Here is a 27,762-nt window from a genome sequence, read left to right as displayed (position 1 = left end):
AAAAGTAGATAAAACTCTTTAAATAACAGGTTTATGCCAAGCAGTTGAATTCGTAGTCCTGAAGTGGAACATAATCTGGGTCTGAATTTGCTTTTGGTGTATACATTAGCTGAAAATTAATAAAATAGGCTGAATTATGCTGTTAATCGTGAACCTCTTATAAACATTGAAAATAGTTGAAACATATTTCGCTATTCTTGAATGCCGTCGTTTTATTTTGAAAATTTTCGACGAGAAATACTTATGCAATTTTTTTCACCAATTTTGCCATATCTTTACTTCACTTGCATTTTACATTAATTTCATAAAATAACTAAACTATCAAAGACATTATGGTTTATTGTTTTGATCTAAATATAATTATGAGTTTCAAAAATTATTACTGATTTAAAAAAAATTAAACTCTCGGTGCACCATTTGGGAACTACTGCTGTAGAGGAAGTATACTTGAAATGTTTATTTATCCACTTACTACATTTCTTAGTAGTTATTGATTTATATTATTATTTAAATAAACTCTTTAAGTAGAATTATTTGATTATTTTGTAAAAGAAATCTTGAGATACTAATTTATAAATAATATTGTCATAAAAAAAGACATTTAATAGCTGATACATTTAGTTGCCTTTTCAAAATTACAAATATGAAATAATGCTTAAAAAGCAGCATAAATTTAAGCACAGCATGCATGTGAAAAAGAGCATATCTTTTATGCAAGTCTTTGCTAGTCAACTTGTACAATTACAAAAAATGAATGCAAAATAACTACCAGTCTAAACTTGCATTAGAAAATAACACCTTTATAAACTTTTTTTTTTTATGTTTATCAACGAAAACAAGAATGATTGCGACAAAAGAAACAGGAATCGCTGCAACCTAATCTTCGAGAATAATTCACGACACTTTATTGTAATGTGGAAATAAATAAAAAATACTGCTTTGTTCTTATAACGTTTACTCAGTGCTTTTCAAATACCCTGCTCTTTGCTTTAAAATTGTTACTTTAATTTCAAGAACTTGCATTTTTAGTTATTTTTTTAAAGTAACCTTCCATTCCCCTATTAAAAATGTTTAACTTTGAAAACTGTATCCATACTTATTACTGTAAACATTAAAAGATTTTTTTTTTGAATGCCTCACTCATTATTTAGAACTTAAACTTTTAAATAAAAAATGTCTTAAAGGGTGTCGGTAGGGCATATATCAATAATGCTAAAACTAAAATTTTTTGATGTACCTTTTCGAAGAAACTACTTATGATATCACTTTAAAATTTTCCAGGGATATTTAAGATTATGTCAGTTGTATACTGTGATAATGTTTTAGCGTTAACAAGAATACATTTTGAGTTATGAAAGATTTTTTCTCAAAAAAGATGAAACAATTTAAATAATTAAGCGTACTCAGCTCATATTTTTTTTAAAAAAAAATTCTGTCAAAGATATGCATCAACAGTTATCACAATCTAAGCATGTATATGCAAATATTCTGTGAAAAAAAACTGAAGAAATATATTATTTAGATGCTGAGAAAAGATGCATCGAAAAAGGTATGTTTTAGCAATATTGGTAAATGCTAAACGACTCCCCTTCAACGTAGTACTTAGTAGTAGGTGAAACCTATAAAATACTTAATTAAATTGAACGAAGACAAAACTACATATTTGAAGCAAAGATAACGATTTTCTTAACATTCTAATAGGAATATTAAATTGTATCACAGCAAGAATATTTTATAAGAGTATTAAATTTTGATTAAATATATAATTAGAACATTAAATAGGATTAAAATGTATTATAAACTGATCAAAAAATAATTTTTCTGGGTGTCGTAAGAAATTAAAAATGGGAAAATTAAAGATATATTTATGATATAAAAAGTTAAATTTTGTTTAAAAACAAAGCGGAAAAAACAAAATTATAAACAAGTAATTAACCATTTTTCATTCTTTATATAAAACATTTTAATTTTGGAATTTTTGAGTATTTTTTTTTATCAAAATAACTCTCAAATAATATTGACCATTAAATTGTGCTCCAGTAGGTTTATTTAATTGTCAATCTTCGTTATATGCAAAACGTTTTGTTACAATTTAATTTTTTTTTTGGTTAATGAATAAATAAATAGCCAACAGGTGCATGCGATATCTAAACTAAATAAGCAACATGAAGTATTAACAAAAAAGCAACAAATTTTTCTTAAATAATTCAAAATTAAATTGCAAGGAAATAAATATAATCGAAACCAAATTATTGATAATTACGGAATTAATTTATAGTTTAATGAATTGAAAATTACTATAAATCAAAATAAGATGCACGAGTCTATTCTTTTGTCAAATCGGTGTACTGAAATAGTTTTGAAAGCTGTACAAAATTAATAAGCTAACTTTAGCACAATTTTACAGTAAATTTAAAAACAGAGTTTTCCTAAATTTAAAAATAGAGCCAATAAAACAGTTCGTCTTCCGTAATTATATTATATTAACAAAACATGTTTAACACCTTTTTAACTTGACAGGTGCTACTGTTTAAATATGTTTGAACGAGACAAATAAGGAAGCATAATATAGAACAGGAAAGTTCAGATTTGTAAAGCTAACATTCTAAAACAAAATGAGGTCTAGGTAAAATAATTTTACCCTTCGAACAAAAAACTCCTACATAAATAGTTTCGCAAAGCAATATTTCTTCTAAAACCTGTAAAAAGTATTTCAATAGTTTAACCAGTCGTAAGTTTCTACGATTTACAGTGAAAATATAGGATAAAAAAAAATACGTAACTTAAAATATATTTTTAAGAAATATTTTACTTGATTTTGTTTTTATGATATGCATTTTTATGTATGTGTTACAGTTTCTGATTCATCTAGTTTAAGTAAAATTCACTTCTATTAGCTTCTATTGGCTTCATAGGCATGATTGCCGCTTAAAAAACTTGGTGCAATGTTTTCTTATTTAAACTACAAAAAATATGCTAGTTATTAATTTAACAAAAAGCCGCTACAATTACTCATCTATTATAACATAAAGTTAAATAAGAATAAAAACCAATTTTTTAAAATGTTAAATGGGGAAAATGTCCGAATTTTATGAATAATTTTTATATAGTATGTATTATTAATTACGTTTCAACATGCGTACATACTTCCCAGAAGTATAAGCGTATTACTCAACTGAAATATTAATAAATGTATACGGTATTAATGTATTGTAAATTTAATAAAAATAATTATGATTAATTGTTTGCGTCACAGGAAAACTTTCTTGTAATTTATAAGAAATTTAAAGCGAGTCACATTGTCACTTTCATTCTATGTTTTTAATCGATTGTTATATTGTATAAAAAATAAAATATTATCCCCCTTCATAGGCATGATTAAGCGAAAAAACTATAATAAAATGTTCCTTCCTATTTACTTCGAAAGTTTAAAATGTCACAACATGTCACAACATTTTTGTTTGCGTAACCTTATAAAGCAATTTTCCATTTTATTTTTATTTTAATTTAACGCGCATATAGCATAAAATGGTTATGATAACAACTTATTTACAAATCATGTTTTGTAAAAAAATTAAACATTAACTATGCTCATGTCAAAAAGTTCAGGAACAACATCTTTTTTAGACAACTCACTGAAGAGAAAATGCGTCAAAGTATGGTAAAACCGATAATAACGTAAAAATAATGGCACTAGCTCAAGTTGAGTTAATGGTCATCACTGCAAAATATCCCAAAATATGATGCAGCCGAATTGAACCTGTGGAGACTTTTATACGGAGATTGCTCTCTGTGATGGTAATGCTGTTAATGGCATAAATTATAACCCGTAATAATATAAAATTAAAATTCGAAACATAGCATTAAATTTAGAGTATGAAATAAATCCTAATGCTTTAGTTAAATAAAGAATAATAACAATATAAATCAAAATATTTTAACATAAACGAAAGGAAAAGTATAAATAAATAATTAATAATTAAATTATTATAAGTAATTAGTAATATTAAAGAGGATTAAATTATAATTTTCATCTTATATGTTACTAAGTTATAATTGTCATCTAATTTTCAAACTAACATCCAAATAAAAATTACATTTTCAAAGTTTAGAGTAAGAGCTTAAAGAGATAAAACTTTCTAATAGAGACTGTAAATTTAATATTTTTTAATGCATTTGTTTTTTTTGTGTATTACTTTCTTTAATTTTCTTTTTGATACAATTAATTAAGTGGTTTCTTAGCGTTTAGGAATGTTATTTCTTTAGCAATTCTAACTATAAACAACTTGCATTTTATGAAACGTCACGAAAGTTTGAAATTACTTAACCAGATTTATTAGCCATAGCATATTTAAATATAAAATCGCGTATTTGTAAACTTAGCATCAGATATTTACTATATTTAAAAAAGAACTTAAATAAGATAATTTTAACGCAACACATTATTAGCATTAAATTAGAATTGTTTTTTTTTTCAAACTGAATCTTAATAAATAATTTTCTAAAAATTAATAGAAAAAAACTCGATTTGTTGATTTTTGCTTGAAGCTCAATGTGTCAAACTCATAAATTGTTAATAATATTTTAAATGAATGAAAATAATGTTTGTAAATTGTTAATCAAGTATCGCTTTAAAACATTTTTAACTTCAATATATATTAAAATAAACTTTGAACAGCTACTATTATATTACCGAAATGTTCAAAATGTTTTGAAAGTTGCCAGAAATAATATGACCGCTTTTGGTATCTGGCCAAGAACATTCGAGAAAAACTGTTAAAAATTAAAAGGATTTTATTGTTTAAAATATTGAAAAGTCCTTGTTATTATTCATAATTTTACCTGCAAATATTTTAGATCCTTATTTGTTATCTTAATTCAATATTTTTACTATTTTTTTCACCTCCCTACCTAACGACTCCTGGGAACTTAAAATTATTTCATAACATAAATTTTAACAAACCTATCAAAACCACATAAATATTTTAAGTAACAATATCAACAATTCAACTTTTATTTATTTATTGAAATTCTTATGCTGAAAAATACATTAGTAAAAATAATTCTGATGTTGAATCATGAAACTGGTATGAATCGTATAATAGGGTTAAATATTAATTCAATTTTAACAAAGTGTTAAAAATTGATCATGTTTCTGTTAAATTGAACCATAGTACAGTATAGTCAAATTTAGTATTCACGAAAATATCGTGAACTTGGACCAACTTGGAACCATATTAGGAGTACACAACCAAATTGAACGCGCAAACCTCTCTTTTCATTCTACACAGTTAGAAAATTTCTCGAAAAAAATAGTTAAATCACAATTTCATGAATGGTTATTTTACCATATTTAATTAAAACAGTTAAATAACCATAAATAAAATGGTAATCAAACTGTTGAGTTTGAGAAAAACTGTTTATTAACTGCTTTCACCTAATACAGTCAAATAACCAGAATCTTAGGGTACCAACTAGAACCACCTAAAGAAGATACTGCGTACACATACCCTCCAACTGTTACGGAATTTCCGTAGTTTCAGAAATCTTCTTTTCAGACGGTAGCAAAATTAATGTCTTAATATTTAAAAAAAACTCATTTTAGTGTAACTTGTTCACTATTACTTATAAAAGCGCAGGCCACATGTCTAGATTCTTAAGTTCTGATAAAAGTTTTATGAGAGATCCATTTGCTCTAAAAATTTCTACTTTGGTTCGCTACCACTAGAAAGAATTATTTTCAAAATCCTCATAAGTTGGAGAGTATGCGTACATATCACAGCCGAGCGGGCTTATCTGTCAATCTCATGACCGACAGAACTGGAGTTCGAGGCCTACTGTTGACACCCCCCCCCCATTCCCTTCAACACATGAAGAATTTATAGTGTACTCTCCACTATAAATCCGGCTATCTCCACTATCCGGCACTCTCCAATGCCCATTACGTTACATAAAGTCGAGTTCGTATGTCTAGTTAAATAATTATATTTTTTTTGCGTTTTTGAAAAATGCTAGTTGTAAATGGTTAAAAAATCGTGTAGTTTTGTATACAAGGTTTTATAACCATACTTTTGGTAAATGGTTTCAGAATCATAAAGGAAAAAAAAAATGTTCTTTATTGTAAACTTTACGGTTAATCAGATGGACAGACAGCTGCCAGTTATTTTACCATAATTTTAGAATGAAAATTTTAACAGTGTATGTTTCAACCTAACAGATTGTTATACATTTAACATGATCGTTTAAAAATAAACTTAGCAATTTTTAACAGTGTATGAATTCAAAGCAAAACAGTGACAAATATTTAACTTCAATTTAATTTTTTAAACCTGCTGTAAATGGCCTAAAATTATCTAGTTTATTTCAGAGCTATTTTTATTTATTTATTTCTCATAAAGAGAAGAAGAAAAAAAAAAACTGGGACATACTCCGAATCCCGTTAACCGTGAATGGAATTATTCTTGAATCTCTCTCCCGCTAAGTCTTAGTCTCTGAACTTATTAAGTGTGACCTCTGCTGAAATAACTGCTCATGAACTTCACTTAGAAATCCCCAACCTGCTGTGTTTTCATCTCTTCTTTATGTCTTTTTCCTTCCTTATAATCAGCTGTCGATCACGAAGTTAGTAACGCCAGTAGCTCTCAATTTTGACATTAAAGCACTTGACAACCGTTATTCAAAGTGCTTCTGTTAGTTGAAATTGGCAATCAAAATAGAATTTTTCTTTGTAAATTTGTTTTGCAATTGTCTTGAATCGTATCAAATCGTATTAAACATTTGTTGCAATTTATTGACTTTAAATGGCACGGATTGTCGTCAGAAAAACTGTAACGCCAAAAACGTGAAAGGTTTTTCCATTAAAACATTTAATAACCGTTACAAATAATGTTTATGTCTTTTTATGAAATTAAAAATCAAATTCGGAGTTCTTTTGTAAAAGTTTTTGTAGTAATTTTCATTGTCAAATCGCACTAAACACTTGTTATAATTTGACAATAAATATGACTAATTCGGTACTTGCAACTCGAGAAGAAGTTAAGTGAGCTAAGCCTAACCATCTGATTTAAATCAGATTTAATGGAATACCTGTAAGTGACGTCACGCGTGTATGTTCAATCTGATTTGCTTTTGAATTGACGAAGTCCTTGTTTTACCTACAATGACGTCACTTGCAAGTATCCAATTTTCATCACAAAGTTAGTCACGCCAAAAAAATACGCAATTTCGCCATTAGAACATTTGAAAATGTTACGAGAAGCGTTTTTGTTTCTTCTTTAAATAAATTCAGAAAATAAAATAAAAAGTTGTTGAACTTTCTGTGAAATATTTTTATTATGAAAGCATATTACACATTTGTTGACTGCAAAAATATCTGATTGTCAATTATTGAAATTATCCACGTTCAAATTGCACAATTTTGCAATTACAACATTGAAAAGCTTTTTTTTCGAGAAGTGTTTCTGGTTTTCTTTATATGTAATTGGAAATTCAAATGGAAATTTTGTGTATAACTGTTTATAAGCGCTTTGAATATAAAATCATTTTAAACTAATAACTAGTTACTGATCATAATGTTACTAACACTAGTTGAGCACATTTTTAGTTTTTTAAAATATTGATCAAAAATGAATAATTTTGCTAATAAACATTGATCAAATTAAGCATGTTTTCACTTGAATGAACATTAAAAATTCTATCACATTTTATTTAAAATACCCTGTTTAGTCAAAATTTGACACTTTCCCCAAATTTGGGAAAACAAAGACATATAAATTTATTTTAACATGACCAAAGTTTTCATTGAAAGGGAAAATTTTTCGTAATCACAAAGTAAATAATATTAGAAACGCCCATAAACGCCCATGTTACCTATAAAAACATTTTGCTGCCTTGTGTTTTTTTCTGTAGCTGAATTTAGGAATTAAATTTAATTTTCTATTGAAATCTTTTCTAAACATTTTGAATATAAATGCATATCACAATTTTTGTTGCTATTTTTGGTTGTAAAAATTTATAACCAGTAACCGATTATGAACATTAGTAACGTAGTTAGCAACGTAGTAACTTTAGTAACGAAATTTGTAACGCAAATAGCGCATAATTCTGTCACTCAAAAACATTATCAGATTATATGAAATTATGTGCATAATATGTCATTTTTTGTTATGAAATTGTAAATCAAATACGTTATATTGTTATGTGAGAACCTGTATGCAATACGACGTTTTTCATGTTTAGAAAATTAGAATTCAAAGATATTATAACAATCGACAACAGGTAAGTAATACATCGTTTCATATGAATGAAATTCGAATTCAAAGTCATTGTAACATTATACGAGAAGCGGTTCGTAATATATTGTTTCATACTGATGAAATCAGAATTGACAGACATTATAACAATAAAAAAACCTGTATTTAAAACCTCGTTTTTCATGTTGATAAAATAAGAATTCGAACACATACTGGGCGATTTCAAAAGCAGGACAACTTTGAAAATTCGAAAAAAAAGTAAATGCCAAACAAATTAAATTAAAGATTGTAGTTACTATATACTCAAACTTGTTCTAAGTAATTGATATGATAATAAAAAATTTGGAGTTAAAGGGATTAAAGGTTTTTCGAAACGGTCTTTCACAACTTTTCTAGGAACCAAAATAAAAAGAAATAAAAATATAGATAAAATATTTCATCTGTTTCAGAAGGATGCTTTCCCCCCTAGTCTGCGACAAAAAAGCAGTATAACAGGATTTTTTTATGTGATTGTTTAAATAAAATAAATCATTTCAGTTTTGTTCAATTTAACACAAATAAAATATTTCAAAAATAATGACTTTTCAACGGGTAGGAAAATAAATATATTGTACTTCAGTCAAGCACAACTAGAGGAACAGGACGAGCTGCTTCAACTTTAAGTCTAATTTAAATTATCACTAATTTGAATGTTTTAATGGCAAACAATTTTAAACATACTTTTTTTTAATTTTACCGGTTAAAATGTGCTTTACTCATGCTATGTACTTTAAATGACTTAGTTTTCCATAAAAAAATACCCTTTAGTAAATATTTATTCATTTGTTCAAGTGTGCTTCAGTCTTGTTAAACCACAGGGATACTTTGAACAAAAGCGTTTTTTAAAAGCATTGTATAAATTTTCAAAAATTTTTCAATTTTAATTTTGACGACATTTATAAATCTCTTCAATGCACTATTTATTTTATAAATTTAAATGTGTAAAGTATGTCTTTTTATCACAAAGAAACATTCTAATGTACGGCTTTTTCTCTTATTAATATTATAATAAATAAAACATTAATATACATATAAGAAATAAAAAACTTGTAGTTTTCTCAAATTATACACTTTCCAGTCATTATAATGAAAACTCTGCATTTGCTTTACGTTAAATTCAATGAAAACACACATATTTAATATAATAAAAACTTTTGAATCCAATCGATTAGATTTAGTTTCTTGGTGCCAACTCAAAAACTTAATTTAGTTTCCGTTCTCTAACAGACTTGTACTACTTTTATAACATTTAACTTCATAGCGCTTTTCAATAATTACTTAAAGATAATGCACACTTTGTTCAATCATTTTAAGCCAACATTTATATTTTTCTGTTAAAATTTATTTCAATTAATTTAATTTTTTGAGTTATATTTTTTCATCCATTAGTTTCAATACATTCATATCATGCAAAATACAACAATTCAAAGTAATTTCGGCGTGGCTGTTGCTTTTATTAACTGATTTCATTAATTTCTGCACTAAACCTTATTCGAAAATAAAACAATGGGGATCTTTTTATAAAGTTTTCGGTTGCATGAGATTTTTTATTTGATTTTGGATGTTTTCAAGTCACTGATTTCAAATCTGCAATTGGTTTCTCTCATTTTAAGCTACAATTTTAATACAAATGAAAAAGTTGCAGTACACAATGAATTTGGAAATGTAACGAAATATTTCGAAAATGAAACGAATTTTAACTCTTGGTAGTTTTGAAACAAATCATTACAGATGCCAGTACCGTAATCATTTTTAAACTCTTTACACGCACACGGAGAAAAAGATTCTGGTTAAATTACAGTACTATATGGTAATGGCATTTCTGGTAAAATTATTCCGAATTCTCTTTAATAAAACCAAAATATACTGTATTTAAACTATTCATTTGGTATTGGTTTACCGGAAACTTTCGTTTTCAAAATTGTAGTTTGTATTACCATCCATATAATAAAAAATACAAAACTGCGAATTTAATTTAACCAAATAAATGGTTTTTATGCCATGATCTAAGGTATCATGACAAAACTCGATAATTTTACCAAATTTACAGCCATGTTAGCATATTTTTTCCCATATTATAAAACTATATTTTATTGTTAATTTTGCTAAAATCATTACCAAAGTGCGCAGAAAAAATTTCCGAGCTTTTTAGTGTTCCCATAGAGACAAAAAAAACGATAAAGTTTACGATATTTTGGTAGTTATGACAATACTTTTTTCCCTAGTACATTAAAAAACGATGTTAAATTTGAAATTAACCTTGAATTAACTAAGTGTAGCGAGTGAATATTATTCAGTGCATTTTTCACTAAACAAACTACAATTTTAGTTTATATAAAACGAATTCTATTGGCGGACCAGTTGGAATAGATAATTAGTACAGTTTTTTAAATTTCGACAAACTAATCCTACTAAATGAAACTTTATATCACTTGCGAAAACTGGTTCTTAAGAAAAGTATATTTTCAACAAAACATTTGGCTGAAATTCTTTCAAAAAATTTAGTAAAAAAATAAATCATTATAACAAAGTTTATGCTTCGAAAATCCTATATTTTCAAAACCAGAGAGAAATGCTAGTAAAGTCTTACATATATATATAATATATATATATATATATATATATATATATATATATATATATATATATATATATGTATATATCACACTAAAATCACTGAATTGAAATTAATGAGTGGTAATATATATCATGCATCTTATTGTAAGTATATATTGAAAAAATACTAATTCTATTTATAAGGAAAATATTTACAACTTTTAAAATATGTAAAACATACAAAAAAGAGGTTACAATAGCTTATAATTTGCATAGTTAAATCCTTTCTAATGAATCCTACAGTTTAAATCAGTCACCATAATTCCTTTGGTATAGTTTATTTCTTATTATTTCTTTGGTATTAAAACAAAATGAATCCATTAATGAAGTAACATGTTATTTCCAGTTCTAGTTGAAGATGAAGAAACGTGGGTCTATTGTTCAAATAAATCACCAACAGTCTCGCTCTGATTGCAATATCTGTTCAAGTGATTGGCAAACAGACAATTGATGGTTTTATAGGTCATCGCCTTATTCGTTTTTCAAGGCTTGGTGACATCCGTCTGAAGTGTACTTTTGAAAACATTTCGATTGAAACGAAATAGAAAATGCTCAAAAAAACTATTTTAATTTAATGTACATCTATTTCAAGCAAGGGGTCATAAATGTATATTTTTTAATAACGGAAGTTCCTGATATTTTATAATGATAATTATAAAATGACATTATACGCAGGAGGGTAGAAATTGTGGTAAAATTACCACGAATTGTATAGCAGTGACATTTCTGCTTAAAAAGAACTATAATTTTGTTGATAAAGCCAAAATGTACGGTCTTTAAATTATTCATTTGGTAATTTTTCCGTTGATGTGGAATGTTCAGAAATAAAATGTAAAAAAGTTGTACTTTTTTAAGTAACTATAAAAAAAATATTTAATTTATTATAATCTTAAAAATACAAAGCTAATAAAAAGCAAAAAAAAGTTAATTAAAAACTGAAAGGTGAACCTTATGATCTGCAAATATATGTTGGTTTCCTTATAAAATTGTATGAAAGCATGACCAACTAATTGTTTAAAATATCAAGATTTGACTTTATAGCTTTTAAGTATAAATATGATGGTTGGTAGGGGGTTGGGGCAATGTTCAAGAAGTCGTGAGTTCTGTCCCCGCAGGCAGTTGGTGTACAAAATTATGACTAATGTACGCTAAATATGTCGGAGTCACAAAGTCCTCCACGTTCCCATAAGAAATCAATATCTCAGGAGGTACTGAATCAGAGATTGATTATGCTCTAGTTCAGGGCAAAAATACGATCTGCAGATAGATGGTGTATGAATGTGTCTTCCCTGCAAAACGAACTATGATGTATGCGTGTCATGTAAGTCAAATTCTTGGCCGTAATTGGCATCACTGGAAAACAAGAAGAAGCTCACCCCTCTGCCTTAAAATCAGCTTGTCAGCATTAACAAGTGGCATGAGACAAGTACAGCATTTGAAAATAAGACAAATTAGCTGTGAGAAACAGAAAAGCAAATGCTTAGTTAATGACTTAAAGGTTTCTCCTCTTGCTTCTCCATTATCATTTTTTTAGAGTTGATATTTTTCAAAAAAGCAAAGATAATTGTGTTAATAAAATATACAATTATTGCGTTATAATAAGGATAGAGAGAATTATTGTGCTATAAATATAAATTCCTTATAATAATTTTATGTTAAGAAATTATTTTAACATGTTAATCGTAGTATAAAGAACGATAGCAGAAATTTGAAAAATAATCAGCTGCACTAAAATTTAGAAGAACCGGTGTGACACAGCAAGAAGAAGTAAATTCACTCGTTATTATCATATTACTATAAACTTATGTCTTTATAACAAAGGAAATAGGATACGGTTTTTAGCGCTCCGGAAATAATAAATTAAGCTTATAATTTTAAAAATTTCGCTGTAAATGTAAAAATTATATATCTGGCAAAATCTAATCTATCTCATTCTTCTTTTGACATCAACTAAGATAAAATCAAAAAGCAACAAAAAAGTAAGCAAAAATTTGCAAGAAAAGCACTTGAAATTTAAAATAGCTATAGAACAATTTGAAATTTTAAAAAAGGTGCTCATGTTGCTTTCATAAATAAAAATGACCATTTCAAGAAAGTAAAATTTCAACTCATTAGCTGTATTTCTATGAGATGCAAGGTGGCCCACAGGGAATTTTTTAATACAGGTTCAACAGCTAATAATTTGCGAATTAATAACCGAATATCATTTTTCATTTCATCGTACTCCTGATACATTTTCTATATACCTTTGCTATTTCAATTTTCTAATTTTCATGGTTTTTGAGCAGCAAAACAAAATGTAACGTTAAGTCGAATACCCAAAGCAGGGGTGGCAATAGCGTCACCTGCGATCTTTACATATATCTTTAAATAAGAAAACAAAATCATTTCATTGCAATAAATACAAAGGTAAGTATATAATTGTAAGTATATAATTGCATGTATAGATTAAAGGATTCTAAATACCTTCCTAACTACTTTCATTACATTATTCGTATTGACAGATTTTTTTTTAAAAAAAGCACTTGGATTAAGAGCGAAATTAGTTTAATGATTGATTTTTATGAGTGGTTGATTTTTAAAAATGGTTTAAATTAAAGCTGCTTTATCCATTAATGATATTATATTTAACGAATAATTAGCACTCTTTCAGTGCGCACCAATCTGAAAGAATGTAAATAATATTTTATATACAATTTTTTTTTTTATTTCCAATAAGCTACATAATCGGTCTTGCCGAGGAGCAGACCTAGTGCGTTCTCCAGAGGTGGTATCCACTCTTTCAGGACCACCACAATGGGTGAGATACCATTGGTCATGTTAATTTGGACGTCTAGTTTCTGCCACACTAGATGGCAGCACCAAGACTCTATTTGGATGCTAAAGTGCACTAGGAATTTAATTTTGCCGGAAATGCCAAGAGCCAATAAGGCACTCCAGGGATCTTTTTATATACAAATTAAATTAGATAAAATTAAACTAGGTACAACTAGAAATTAAATAATGATAATTAATAAATTAATTAATGATACAAGTATAACTAAATAAATTAAAAGGATTTTAGATCTAATGCTGTTTCAAGTGTATATTTCAAGATGCATCAATATGAATTTTCGTATTTCTAGTTTAATTTCTGTATTTCCACTTTTCTTTACAAAAATATGTAATCTAATTTATTTTGTTGAATTTTCACAAGCACTAATTTAAAGTTAATAACTCACATTTAAATTTTTTCACAAAAATTTTTATTAAACCATACATTTTTAAAGCTAATAAAATGAATACTTATAATATAATTTAATTAATATTAATAAAAGTGTCGAAGTAATATCAACACATTACTATTTCACTCAAATATAAACATAACATATAGAATTTAATTGAAACATGCATAATATGCTTCGAATATTTGAATTTTTACTCTCAAAACAAATAACTTGAAAAAGTGGAAAGCAAAATTATTTTACAATGAAAAACATTAAATAGTTACATTAAATAGTTTATTAAAACATTAATATTAACACTTTGGACAGCTTTTAAAAGTCTATTTTTACATTAAAATCTGCTTATAAGTATATAACATAATATATATATATATATATATATATATATATATATATATATATATATATATATATATATATATATATATATATATATATATATATATATATATATATATATATATATATATATATATATATATATATATATATATATATATATATATATATATATATATATATATATATATATATATATATATATATATATATATATATATATATATATATATATATATATATATATATATATATATATTACATATCTGCCTTAACAAGTGAAAAACTTCAAAAACATTTAAACATTTAATCATTGTAAAAAAAAAAAAAAAAAAAGGAAGAAAAAAAAAAAAACATTTCATTCGGAAGAAAGTTTTACAAATTTTACGTAATTCGAATAAAAATTACGTAACAGATTAATTAATATTATTTACGCTACAAGTACTTTATTTACGCAAAATCACTGACATGTATCTATTTAACTGTGACTTTCGAAATCTAAACATAGTATGGTTGCTTAGAGACTTGTTGTGAAACTGCTTTATGAGACTCGTACCCAATTAATTACTTAAGAGCCCTTACTCATAATCTTTCTTACAGATTAAAAAAAAAAAATAAGTTACTTTTTAGAAAATATATTCCTCAATTCGCAATTTAACATTACTTAAAATAATTTATTCATCTGCATATTTAAAAAAAATTAATAATAGTCACAGATTTAAAGTTTCTGTTTCGTAAATGTGTTAAATCATTAAAATCAGCTTTTTGAAAAACAATGCAATCATTTTTTCGTACTTTAACAATGTAATCATTATTTCATTACAGCATTAATATTTTCTTCTTAATCATTTTTTTGAATAAATTAACAGATTAAGAAGAAAAATAATCAAAAACTTTATTATTAAATTATCTGCTCATTACTTGAATTTTAGAAAATTCAAGTAATGATCTTATTAATTAAAGTCATTAAATTTAAAACACTATAATTTTCTGTTATTCGACAACCTGGCCTCAAATATGTTAATTTACTCGGACAAACGATATTTTAAATTACAAAATTACACAAAAAATCTCTGAATGAACACATCATTTATTCGATGGATTTGAATTCATGACCCCCAAAATAGAAGTGGAGGTACCCATAATATGATTGCAATAGTTTTAGCAGATATGAGCGCAATGTTTAGATCTCTTGTGTTTACTTTTTCTTTTTTTTCGCATTTCACCATATCCGGAGAACTTTTAAGCGAATCTTTTAATTTTTGAACGTAATTCGAAATTAGTTAACCCAACAATAAGTCCGTGCAAAAAATAGTCATTAAAAAAATTGTTATCAACATTTTATTTAATAATGTACGAAAAACTTCTGTATTGCTATGCAAAAGAATTTTGACATTTTAAATAATGTTATTTTACAAGGTTAACTGCAAAATTTGAACTAAATTAGCGAAATAGCTCGAAAAGTCAAATTTTAAATTTATGATATTTTAAAATCTAATAACTTAGTAACTATTCGACGGATTGCGCTCAAATTTTGTATTTTGCTACTTAGGGGATAAAGTTAATTAAAAACATTTTAAGTAATATAAATAAGGAGACATTAATCGTAAGAAATAAGCCTATTTTTAAAAGAAAATTTAAAATTTCATCTAGTATCTATAATTATTAAGAATAATTATTCATAATCATAATTCTGAAGCATAATTATATAGAATATTATTTCTTTGTAGGTATTTAGAATTATAAGGGATTTTAACAATACCATATCTCTAGCAAAACTGTATGGCTTTAAAATAATGTAAATAATTCAAAACAGTTATTATTAAATGTAGTTGTTTATCAATACTATAGTTCTTTATTAATATCCACGGCGTTAAGATTTTACAAATGCGTGAATAATTTTTTGCAATACAATATGAGAGAAGAATTCAGTAAAATATTTAATTCTGATTTTCCTTTTTTTAATGACCAAATAAAGGAAATTCCAATAATTTGTTAATGATTTCGGTTTAATAAAGGAGATAATAACGCAAAAAACTAAGTAAAAAGCAAAAAGTGTTTTTGACTACATGAAAAAGACTCATGAGAAAAAGACCTCATGAAATAAAATTTTTGACTTCATAAAAGAAATTGCGGATATTTTTTATGCTTAGATAAAATAGAGTATATATCAACGTAAAAAATAGCGTTGCTGATTTAAATGCACAAATTAAAAAATTACGGTTTTTTCATTCTTAGGTTTAATAGCTTATATAATAACGTAAGAAGCGAAATAAAAAACCTGGTTATTGGCTTTAAGAACAAATACAAGAAATTACAAATATTTTTTATGCTTTTGTATAATAACATATACAACAACCTCAAAAGCAATATAAGAAAACGAATAGAGTTTTTGACATAATGAACAGTTTCGATACTGAGTCGAAAAGTGGTAGGATTTCGGTATTTAAACATTGAAACACAGTTTTATATTACCCAAAAGACGGTCGTTCTCGTTAACTTTTTTTATTTGTCCTTTTTATTTTTTAAATTACATTTTCTTTTGCTAATAGTGTTTATTATTTATATAATGAATACGATACAATGATTCATTTTCCTTACAATGAATTTAAACTTAATTAAGTCACTTGTTAATAAAAAAAATTCTTTTTCGGGATTATCGTTTCGAAATATGTGATCTAAACAGAACGTAAGCTTTTTTCCCTTTTTTCATGGATCAGCAATCTTGTGTATTCATGAAAAAACGCAAAAATTAGAATAGAAAAACAATTCATTTATTATTCTAAAATAAAATAAAATAAAATGGAATAACAATTAAAAATTATCGGAAATTATCGTTTGGAAATATGGGATCTAAACAGAACGTAAGCTTTTTTCCCTTTCTTTAATGGAACAGTAATCTTGTTTATTCATAAAAAACGCGAAAATTAGAATAGAAAAACAATTCATTTATTATTTTAAAACAAAATAAAATGGAATAACAATTAAAAATTATCGGAAATTATCGTTTGGAAATATAGGATCTAAACAGAACGTAAGCTTTTTTCCCTTTTTTCAATGGAACAGTAATCTTGTTTATTCATAAAAAAACGCAAAAATTAGAATAGAAAAACAATTCATTTATTATTTTAAAACAAAATTAAATAAAATGGAATAACAATTAAAATAAGATTTACCGTGTTAATTATTATCCGAAATGACAAATGTTTTACAGAAACATTAAACATAATTTTAAAAAAATTTTGTTATAAAGGAGTTTATTCAAAAATCAACTTTGATTAATTATTCCATATTAATTGCATCATTAACGCAATTAAAAAAAGATTTACCGTGTTAATTATTATCTGAAATGACAAATGCTTAACAAAAACATTAAACATAATTTTAAAAAATTTTTGTCATAAAAGAGTTCATTCAAAAATCAACCTTGATTTATTATTCCATATTTATTGCATCATTAACGCAGAAATGTTTCTCAATGGATTTACTTTTCTTGATTAGGGGTGAGTCAATTTTCACATTTAGCAGAAAATATTAATATTTTCTGCAAAAAATAATATAAAAATGTCTCATTTTCTTATGCGTTATAATAAAAATATCCTTGGGGAAAAAATTTTTATTACATCAGATAATTAGTAAATATGCTTGCAGTTACGTCTTTCACAGAAAAATAAAATTTCAAAACTGACCTAAAATAATGATGCAAAAAAAAATCATAAGTTTTATAAACTATGAGAAACATTCTTTCGAAGTTCTATTCTTTCGGTTTCTACGAAATCGTTTCTCCTGCGCTTTTATACTAACTTCATCTCCCTTATATTTTCCACTTTCATAAGCTACATTAAAACAGTCTGAACCATTTGCATGTATTTAATTTTCATATTTTTATATTTTAAAACCAATTCTATAATCACGAAAAAACTATGCTTTACTCATGACACTTTTGTCAGTTTTCAACACCTCTACCAAACTTTTGTACCACCCTCAACTCCCTTATGTCATCATTTTCATGCAAAATTTAAATTTAGAAAATTATTCTCTAATTTCATTTAAATAATTTTAAGCAATAAAACAAATTTTCTAATTCCGAAATTTAATTTTGTATCTGGACATTTTTTGCCAGATTTTAAAATTTAACAGATCTAGACAATTTTAGTAGACTTTTATACCTCACTTTGCTTTTTTTACACTTCATTTTCACATGGTATTTAACATTAATAATTCACGGCATTATATCATTGATATGAAATAACTCTTAATAATTTTAAATATTAACTCAAATTCTCTAGACACGATTCGATTACATTTCCTTCTGGATAATTTTTACCAGACTTGAAAAAATCAGCATTTCTTTGGATTTAATTTTTAAAAAAAATTTCAACTAATTAAAATATCCTTCTATTCGAAAAGCATCTTAATCTTTGAAGTGCAACTAATGAAGTATAAATAATTTGAATACAAAAGATGGGAACTGTTTGGATAAAAAGAACAGCTTTATGCTATTTTAAGTAATAAAATAAAAATAATCTATGTAATCCTTATAAAGGAATGCGATATTAAGGAAGAAAGTAGATGCATTAAAAAAATTTCCACCTACATATGTTCGAAATATTCCTTTTGTGCATTAATATAACTGTAACCGTTCTCATGGAACAATGAATTTTATGCCTCGCTAGTTAAGCTACATTATGTTGTTCTGGCTTGATACGAATTAATAGAAAAGATAAGATAAAATGTTATGTTGATTAATTCTGAACTTTTACAAAATAAATTACTTACAAGGAAGCAAACTGAAAGGATTCGCAAATCGAGCTCAATTTCTTTAAAAAAAAACAGTTTTAATTATTTATTTACTGTTGTGAAAAAAAGTTTGCTCAAATGTTGTCTATTTCCCTTTTGTTGTTGAGACATAAATCGTTGAAATTGTAAGTTTGGGCTAAAAAATTCACTTCAAAAATTCATCAGAAAAACTATAACACATACAGTATGAGGAACCATTTTTGATATATATGTGGAATATGCAGAATGATACAACAAATTTTGATTTTGTGAACTTGAACAGCTAATATTGTAAGTTTGAGAAAAAAGAAGAATTTTATAAACTTTATCAAAAGCGTGATAACACATACAATTTGAAGAAGAATTTTTGAGTTATTGAAAAGTGCAAATAAATTTTAAGTGATTTTTCATCAGAGTTCTAGTTCTGCTAATAAACTATTATCTTAAAAAAGTGTTAATATAGTGAAGAGTAGTAAAACAATTCTTAGTTTCCGAAATTTGATTTGTTGAAAATGTAAGTTTAGGCGAAAAAGTATTTTATAAATTTTGTCAGAAACGCAATAACACATATATTAAAGTTTCATTTTTAAACTACTCAAAAACGCGTGTAAATTTTAAGCGATTTTTCGTCAAAAACCTAGTTTTGCAGATAAGTTATTTTAAAAATATATTAGTATAGGATGGAGTTTAATAAAAACTTTTGGTTCTGGAAATTTAAATTGCTGAAAATATAAGTTTTGGAAAAAAAGAATTTCATAAATTTTGTCAAAAAAGCGATAACAAATACAGTTTGAAGAAATATTTTTAAGTTACTTAAGAAAGCAAATAAATTTTAAGAGATTTTTCGTCAGAGTTCCAGTTTTACTAATAAATTGTTTTCTGAAAAAATATTGATAAAATGAAGCGTTGTATGGTTTCAGTTCAGAAAATTTCAATTGCTGAACATATAAGCTTGGGGAAGAAAAAAATGTAATAAATTTTGTCAAAAATGTAATAGCAAAAAAGTTTGAAGAAATGTTAGTAAGTTACTTAAAGGAGTGCAAATAAAATTCGAGTGATTTTTTGGTCATAGCTTTAGTTTCGTAAATAAGTTATCTTAAAGTATATCTTAAAGTAATAGTGTATTATAGATTTAAATATTATCTTTTCATTCTGGAAATTTGAATTGTGGAAAAGGTAAATTTCGAAAAAACAGAATTTCATAATTTTTTTAAAAAAATGCGATGAAAATAATGTTTGAAGAAACGTTTTTAAGTTACCTAAAATCACAAATAAAATTCAAGCGATTTTCCGTCGGAAATCTAGTTTTGCAAATAAATTGCTTTTTTAAAAAGAACGCTAGAATAATGTAGAGTTATATAACAACTTTTGGTTCAGGAAATTCAAATTGCTGAAAATTTTAGTTTAGGTAAAGAAGAATTTCATAAATACCTAACGTTGGAAGAAGCATTTTTAAGTTACTTAAAAACGCAATTAAATTTGAAACAAATTTTCGTCAGAATTTAGTAAAGTGTATAGTTATGTAAGGCTTTGGAATTTATTATTAAAAAAAATAGAGTTAAAGCACAATTTTAAATTTTAATATTTTAGTTTTAGTCTCTTAAAACGTAAATATTGAAGTTTTCGATTTAGGACAGAACAGTCTCAAATTAAAGCAACCCTGTACAACCGTTATGCCTTTTTTCGTCAGCAGGATAGACATAATTTGGCGACGTATTTAAGGAAGAAAGTAAAATTTTTGATAACCTATAACCTGATAACTGCTTCGAAATGGACAAAATAAATTTTATGTATGGTTTTTGAATCTAAAAATAATCTGAAAAAAATTTTTATGATTTGTGGAGACACTTCGGGTACTTGCTTTGATTGATTCAGTATTTTTTGTATACATTGACATAAATAATAAAATAAAAAAGCATTACCCAATTTCTTCCTACAAATTTTCAATTAAAACAAGCTAAAACTTGTTTTATTTTTAAGAATTCATAAAATTTGCCATAAAATAATTTTGTACCGAATTTGAAATATAATTTCGGATAAAATTAAGTTAAAGTGAAAAATTCTTCTTTATTATTAGTCAGTCTTTCTTTATTTGTGTAAAGCCTTTCTTTTGTGTGTCTCCTTTTTTGTGTAAAACAGCTTACAGCAAGTCTTATCCGAAATCGTCTGATTTTATCTGAAATTAAAACTATAAGTTTTGTTTAAAAACCAATTACAAAGAAATGGTTACGATTTTATTTGTAATAGCAAATTATGCATGTAAAGTTAAAAATGAAGAGTATGTGTGCAATTCATACGTTTGAAGATATGCATATAGTATTATTCATGTAGTATTATGCATCTAGATATAAATTTCTTATGTAAAATGCAACTATATAGTTTACGTATATTTTAACACTAAAGAGCAGCTTCCACAAATTCATATGTATATTTTATATTTGAATATTATTTTAATATAAAGGTTTGAGATTGTTTTCATTGTTAAGACCGTTTGATTTAAAATTGATGAGATAATCAAGCATTAAATTTTCATTAAAAAGAAAAATAATAATGCATGGATAAAAAAAATTGGGAAAATTTTCCGCTCAGCATGGTAATGATATTATCGGTAAAAAAATATTAATATGGTTAATAAAAACAAAATATATGGTACTTAAATCATTCATGACGAAATTTTTTCATTCTTATGCTTAACAGTTGATTGAAAATTCTGGTTTTCGGAACTATAAATATTTTTACCACGCATTTTATGGCATATTCTAAGATATCATGAAAAATTTTCAAATTTTGCATTATTTTCTCAGTTTTATCACGTATTATAAAACCATATTTTATTGTTAATTTCACCAAAATCATTGCCAAATCGCTTCGTTAAAATTCACTGATATTTTTAGTGTTCCTATAGAGCCAGAAACATAGTAAATTTTTCCATATTCTGGTAATTTTGACTATACTCATATTCGGTGCATGTATGATATTAATACACTTTTGAAAGTATAATAGTTCAAAGTAATAGTTATTTTTCTAAGCAATTTCTTCAGCAAGCATAATATTTCCTTGGATAACTATTTATTCAAAAGTAATCAACAATTTCATTTTTTGTAAAAAGAATAATGCCAATATGGTTTATATTTTTGGATTTTCCTAAAAACAAATTTACTAGCAAACACTTTTAGCAAATATTACATCAATTTAATGCACAAAATACTTTATAATTTTACGAATTATGAATTAAAATAATTATACAGTTATTATTCTACCTGAGCGAGTGTTCTATTTAAGGCGAAATGAAGTCAGAAATAATTTTCATGCGTAAAAAGAGGCCAAGAGCAAAGTTCATTGAACAAGATAGTACAAAAATGAAAATGCCTGCAAACTCTTTAAATATTCAATGAAAAAAAGGCCAAATGTTTTATAAATAGAAAATTTAAAAGTACAGTTGCCGTTATATATGAAAATAGAAGACAAATTATAATTTTGCTTTAAAGTTTCATAGAAAAAACTATAAAAAATTATTATTTTTAAAGCATTTATGATGCATAGTAAAATATCCCAAAAAAATCTCAGAGAAGGTTTTTTTTACTCTGAAAAGATGATGAAATATCTGTCTATTCAGATTTATACGGAAAAGATTAATAAAGATATAAGGTTTATAAAAATAAAAATAAAAAGTTGGAAATTAAATTTTGCCATTATGGAACATGTTTAAGGTTTTGAAAAAATCCTCTAGGCTTTAAATACATATTAAAATTATTAAAAATTGAATTAATTAATAAAAAAATCTCACTTTGAAGGAAAGGAAAAGAAACATTTTATTTTTTGTAATTAATCTTTAAGTGAAGAAGGATACAGAAAATATTTTCTCTGCCATTATATTCTTAAATTGAATTATAAGAATGAATTTATTCAAATGATTTAATTTTATAAGTGAACATGACATAATTAATTTAGAAAAACACACATTGATTACACATGATTTTTTCACGCACTTTATATCAAAACTTCGATTGAATTTTTCATATTTTAGCTACCTAAGTCTTCGTTTTTCGCTAATGTAAACCACTAATTAAATATTTGTCATAATAGAAATATAAAGTATCCCCTACTTTAAAAATAGTAATTTTTATTTTTGGAAGTAACATTTTATCCCATTATGTATGGAAATACTTAAAAAGACATGATTAATTAATTACTTTAAAATCAAATATGTAGCAAATAATAATTTTCTATAATCTTTGTATTGGGGATTGAATATTTTTATAAAAAGTTTTTAAAAAATTTGGAAATTAAGAAATCTAAAACATAATTTTATCCAAAACATAAATCAACAATAGTGTTTAAATTTAATGATTTTAATTAAATAATAACCAATTAAATCTGCTCTTAACATTTAATAATTAAAAAACTGACACTCATTAACTAAATAGATAACAATATAATATTTAATGTAGATTGCATTTTTCAATGAATATATATATTTTTTTTGTAATAAAACTGAAACATCCCTCTCATTTTTATGAAAAAAAAGATAATTTAAGAAACAAGCAAACAAATCATGAACCGAAATAAAATTAAAAACATCGCAAGCACTCAAAATCTTCTAAATTCATTTATAACTCTATTTTTTTTAATAGTTTATGATTATACTTGATCTCAATGGCATGAAAGTACGTGATACGGCATTTAAAAAATCTCAAGAGCGGAAATATAAATATTGAATTAGACAAAAGAACCATCATAAAGTATAATTAAAATATAACGATTAGTAATAATAAATATGAAAACTTTAAAAAAATATCTAATATATATACTTACGACAGGTATGTCTTCATATTTATTTTGAGAATTTTCATAGTTCTAAATTCTTATCCAACTTCTTCTATTGTTAAAGCACGGACCAAATACCACAAACTTAAAACTCAATTTTGGCAACATAAGTTGTAAAAAATTTAGAGTGCAGTATTCCCATTGGTATCATCTTCAAGACAAAAAAAAAGCCCCCTGTTTCTTCCTTAAAGGCATGGAAATATAATCCAAAGGTAATTCGAAAAAGCGAAAGTATTTTGTTTTCGTAACTAACATAACAAGTCAACGAACACTGCTCTGATATAATATTTCATTCATTTCTCTCGGCCATTCTCAACACATATGTTTGGCTTGAAATTGAGACTAGTTTTACAGAGAGTTTAAATGCTCTTAGCATCTTTTTCCACAAATATGAAAATTATATTAAAGTTCTTTCACATTGGATCAAACATACTGGTTCAAGCACACTAAACTGGAAGGTTCAGCACAAGATATTCCTAGAAAATCTTGCAGTAAGATAAATTTTAGTTGAATAAATAAAGCATTTGCTTCGCGAATTGCAAACCGAAATTCGAATCTGAGAGATTATAATGATAACTTCTGTTCTTTAAATATACTCTAAATATAATATTTATTCTATTTCTTTTGCTGCTTACCCATAAAATTCTAAAATAGATCTTATTCTAATAAAAAAAATTAAAAAAATATTTTAATCGAAAATTAAATTTATCATAATCCATCTTGTCTAGGAGAATTCCAAAAGCTTTACATAGCAGCTTAAAAAATAATTAAATAAATTTCAAATGGCCAATAAATATGAATGGTTAATTTTCATTTGTTATTTAAAATCATTTGTGGTTATTAATTTTCAATTTCAAATGACCAACTTTTGGTCTTTTTATAATTTAAAATAAACTAAATTGATATGAACTTAAATCAAGTAAATAGGTATAGATAGGCATAGTAAAGCTCAGTATTACTTTTAACTATGCACGGAATCAGCATAAATGGAAGTAACTCAGTATCCAGTAAGTAACCAGACGTAAACAATCCACATTATTGAGCAAAGCACCATCCTTAAAAAAGGAACCATCGATCAAATTGCACACACATAGTATAATTTTGAGAATGGCCGTCAGTCAGAAGCTCTTTTCGCTTTGGGCTATGCAAGAGGCGAATCAATTTCTTCTTGATACCTGTTGGACAAATAGTCAGCAGAATCCGCAAGCTGATGCAAAATCGCATGAAGTCCATGCAGATGATGCCGAAACGCAGTTGCTAAATGCGAAGTCTGTTCCATAATCATACTCTCTCTGTCAGTCATTATACTTTCAAATTCACTATCTGTATCTTGGTCTGATGAGCAGCCCAAACTACTTCCCAATCCATCATCAGACGCTTGCCGTGGTGTGGTCATTCCAGTGGTCATACCAGCGGTCATCATCATGCTCATGGTAGATCTTCGTGAACTAGATAATCCACTAAAGGATCCCCCGACAGGGAACAGGGTCGCATTCACGGATGAAGGACCCCACAGAAGCTCATTTTTAACGTCCTTCAGCATAGAGTAGAAACTATAAAGATCCTGGTGGTTTTGCAAGCCAGGTGGAGGTTGGGAGGTTTTTCTCCGATTTTGCAGCTCCATATCCCTTAATCTGGATGGTATCAAAACAGTGGCATCCATATTATTAACAGCTTTGACAAATCTATCTATAGCAATGAGTACAGATTGTTGGGAACAAGTGAACCTCTGGTCACCAACGGTTCTCCTCCGGCTGACCACCGCAGATGCAGTGGGAGCCGGACTCTCACCATAGTTGAGCATTACGGCGGAGGGGAGACTGGATGAAACTGAAGTAAAGAAGTCAGGTTGTTTTGGATTTTGTGTGCGTGAGTAGCTCACACGCACACCCGCTACTCCTGATCTAGCTTGCCACCTGAGTGACCTAACTCCAAATGCAAGCGAGATTTTTCGCCGCTGAGATCTACCGTGAGTTTTTTTTTCAGAGGGAGTGGAATCGCGTGGTAGTGCACCTTCAGGCGGAGCGGCTTAATGGGTCAGTAGGTTTGGCGACTTTATCTCTTTCTTTTCTCTGCCTTTAAAAAGAAAAAAAAAATAAGAGAGAAAAGCTCATCGGAAAGATAATATAGAAAAACTACATTCCTCTCATTAAAATAGTTGGAATTGCTTTATTTAAATTTAATGTTTATATTTTGATAAATTTGTTGATTTGATTCATCTAGAGTTTATTTTTGCGAGTAACTCTTCTTTGTGATGAAAATAAAAATGATAATTAAGATATTAAAATTGTCAAAATTTTGGAACTGAGATTCATTTATATAAGTGATTTTATTAAAAGGCCTTGAATATTTAGAATTGAACTGATTTTATTTCAAAATTAATTTATTTTACTATTACACTTTTTAAAAAGCTTACAGATATAGTTATCTATTTATTTATTTACTTTATTCAGTTTAATTTCATACAATGTTAAAAATTCCGGATCAAATTAAAGTAAAAATTGCCGGCACTCAGGATGCCAATAACGCAAAATTTTACGAAAAGAAAAGTCTGATACATGGTAATTTTTACAGTAATAATTCATTCAAGTTCACTGAATCACTTTAACTAAATAAATATTACTGCAAAATTTACGATATGGAGTTTTACAGTAAAAGGGGATTTTATGGTTAAATGGATTTTATGCACTTAGGATGCCAATAACTTCTTACCGTAATTTGATCGGGAGTTTTTCATTGTATACTAATAATCATAAGTAAATTAAATTACATTATTTCATATTTAGAACCTAAAATGCTCTTATGTAAATCTTTTTTCTGTGAAAGTTAATTTCTACGACCACTATTAAAATAACTTGCACTATTTCATGTTTTAAACTTAATATGTTTTTCCTAATTCCTAAATTTTCTTCCTAATTCGTTAAATTCTTTTCTTTAAATGTAAATTCCTTCTTCTTCTAAATTTTATCGTTTAATTATCTTTTCACTAGCCACGAGTAAAACAAATTGCACTCTTTCACGTATTTGAAGCTAAAATGTTTTTTCTGTTAAATTATTTTCTTTATATGTAAATTCTTTTTCTCTTTTGAATTTCAAACGTTTAATTATCTTTTTACGATCACAAGTAAAATAAATTACACTCTTTTACGTTTTAAACCTAAAATGTTTTTTTTTCTGCTGAATTCTTCTCTTTACGTGTAAATTATTATCTTCTTTTGAATTTCGAAGTTTAATTACCTTGTTACAATCACAAGCAAAATTACACTCTTTTATATTTAGAACCTGAAATGTTTTTTTTTTCAGTTAAAAACTTTTCTTCAAATGTAAATTATAATCTTCTTTTGAATTTCATCGTTTAATTACTTTATTACGATCACAAGTAAATTTACACTCTTTTATGTTTTGAACCTAAAATGTTTTTTTTTTCGGTTGAATTATTTTCTTTATTTGTAAATTCTTTTCTTCTTTTGAATTTCATCGTTCAATTATCTTTTTACGATCACAAGTAAAATAAATTACACTGTTTTATGTTTTAAACCTAAAATGTTTTTTTCTGTTGAATTCTTTTCTTTAAGTGTAAATTATTATCTTCTTTTGAATTTCATCGTTTAATTATCTTTTTACGATCACAAGTAAAATAAATTACACTCTTTTACGTTTTAAACCTAAAATGTTTTTTTTTCTGT

General features: G+C 26.1%; 1 protein-coding gene across 1 annotated transcript in view; it reads right to left on the bottom strand.

Annotated features, from left to right (window-relative positions):
• The window catches only part of LOC107445135 (mid1-interacting protein 1A), a 37,154-nt gene extending 11,121 nt beyond the window's left edge, over positions 1–26,033 (bottom strand). The window contains exon 1 of the mRNA XM_016059474.4: positions 24,065–26,033. Within this exon, the coding sequence (XP_015914960.1) occupies positions 25,218–25,880 (663 nt within the window). The 5' untranslated portion in view covers positions 25,881–26,033 and the 3' untranslated portion in view covers positions 24,065–25,217. The remainder of the gene's footprint in view (positions 1–24,064) is intronic.
• Between the last annotated feature and the right edge of the window lie 1,729 nt (positions 26,034–27,762).

This window comes from Parasteatoda tepidariorum, chromosome 2, assembly GCF_982258835.1.
Source record: "Parasteatoda tepidariorum strain Cologne lab strain chromosome 2, Ptep-v5.0, whole genome shotgun sequence".
Lineage (NCBI taxonomy): Eukaryota > Metazoa > Arthropoda > Arachnida > Araneae > Theridiidae > Parasteatoda > Parasteatoda tepidariorum.
The sequence above is the reverse complement of the archived record's forward strand: the minus strand, read 5'-3'. Positions and strand labels throughout refer to the sequence as shown.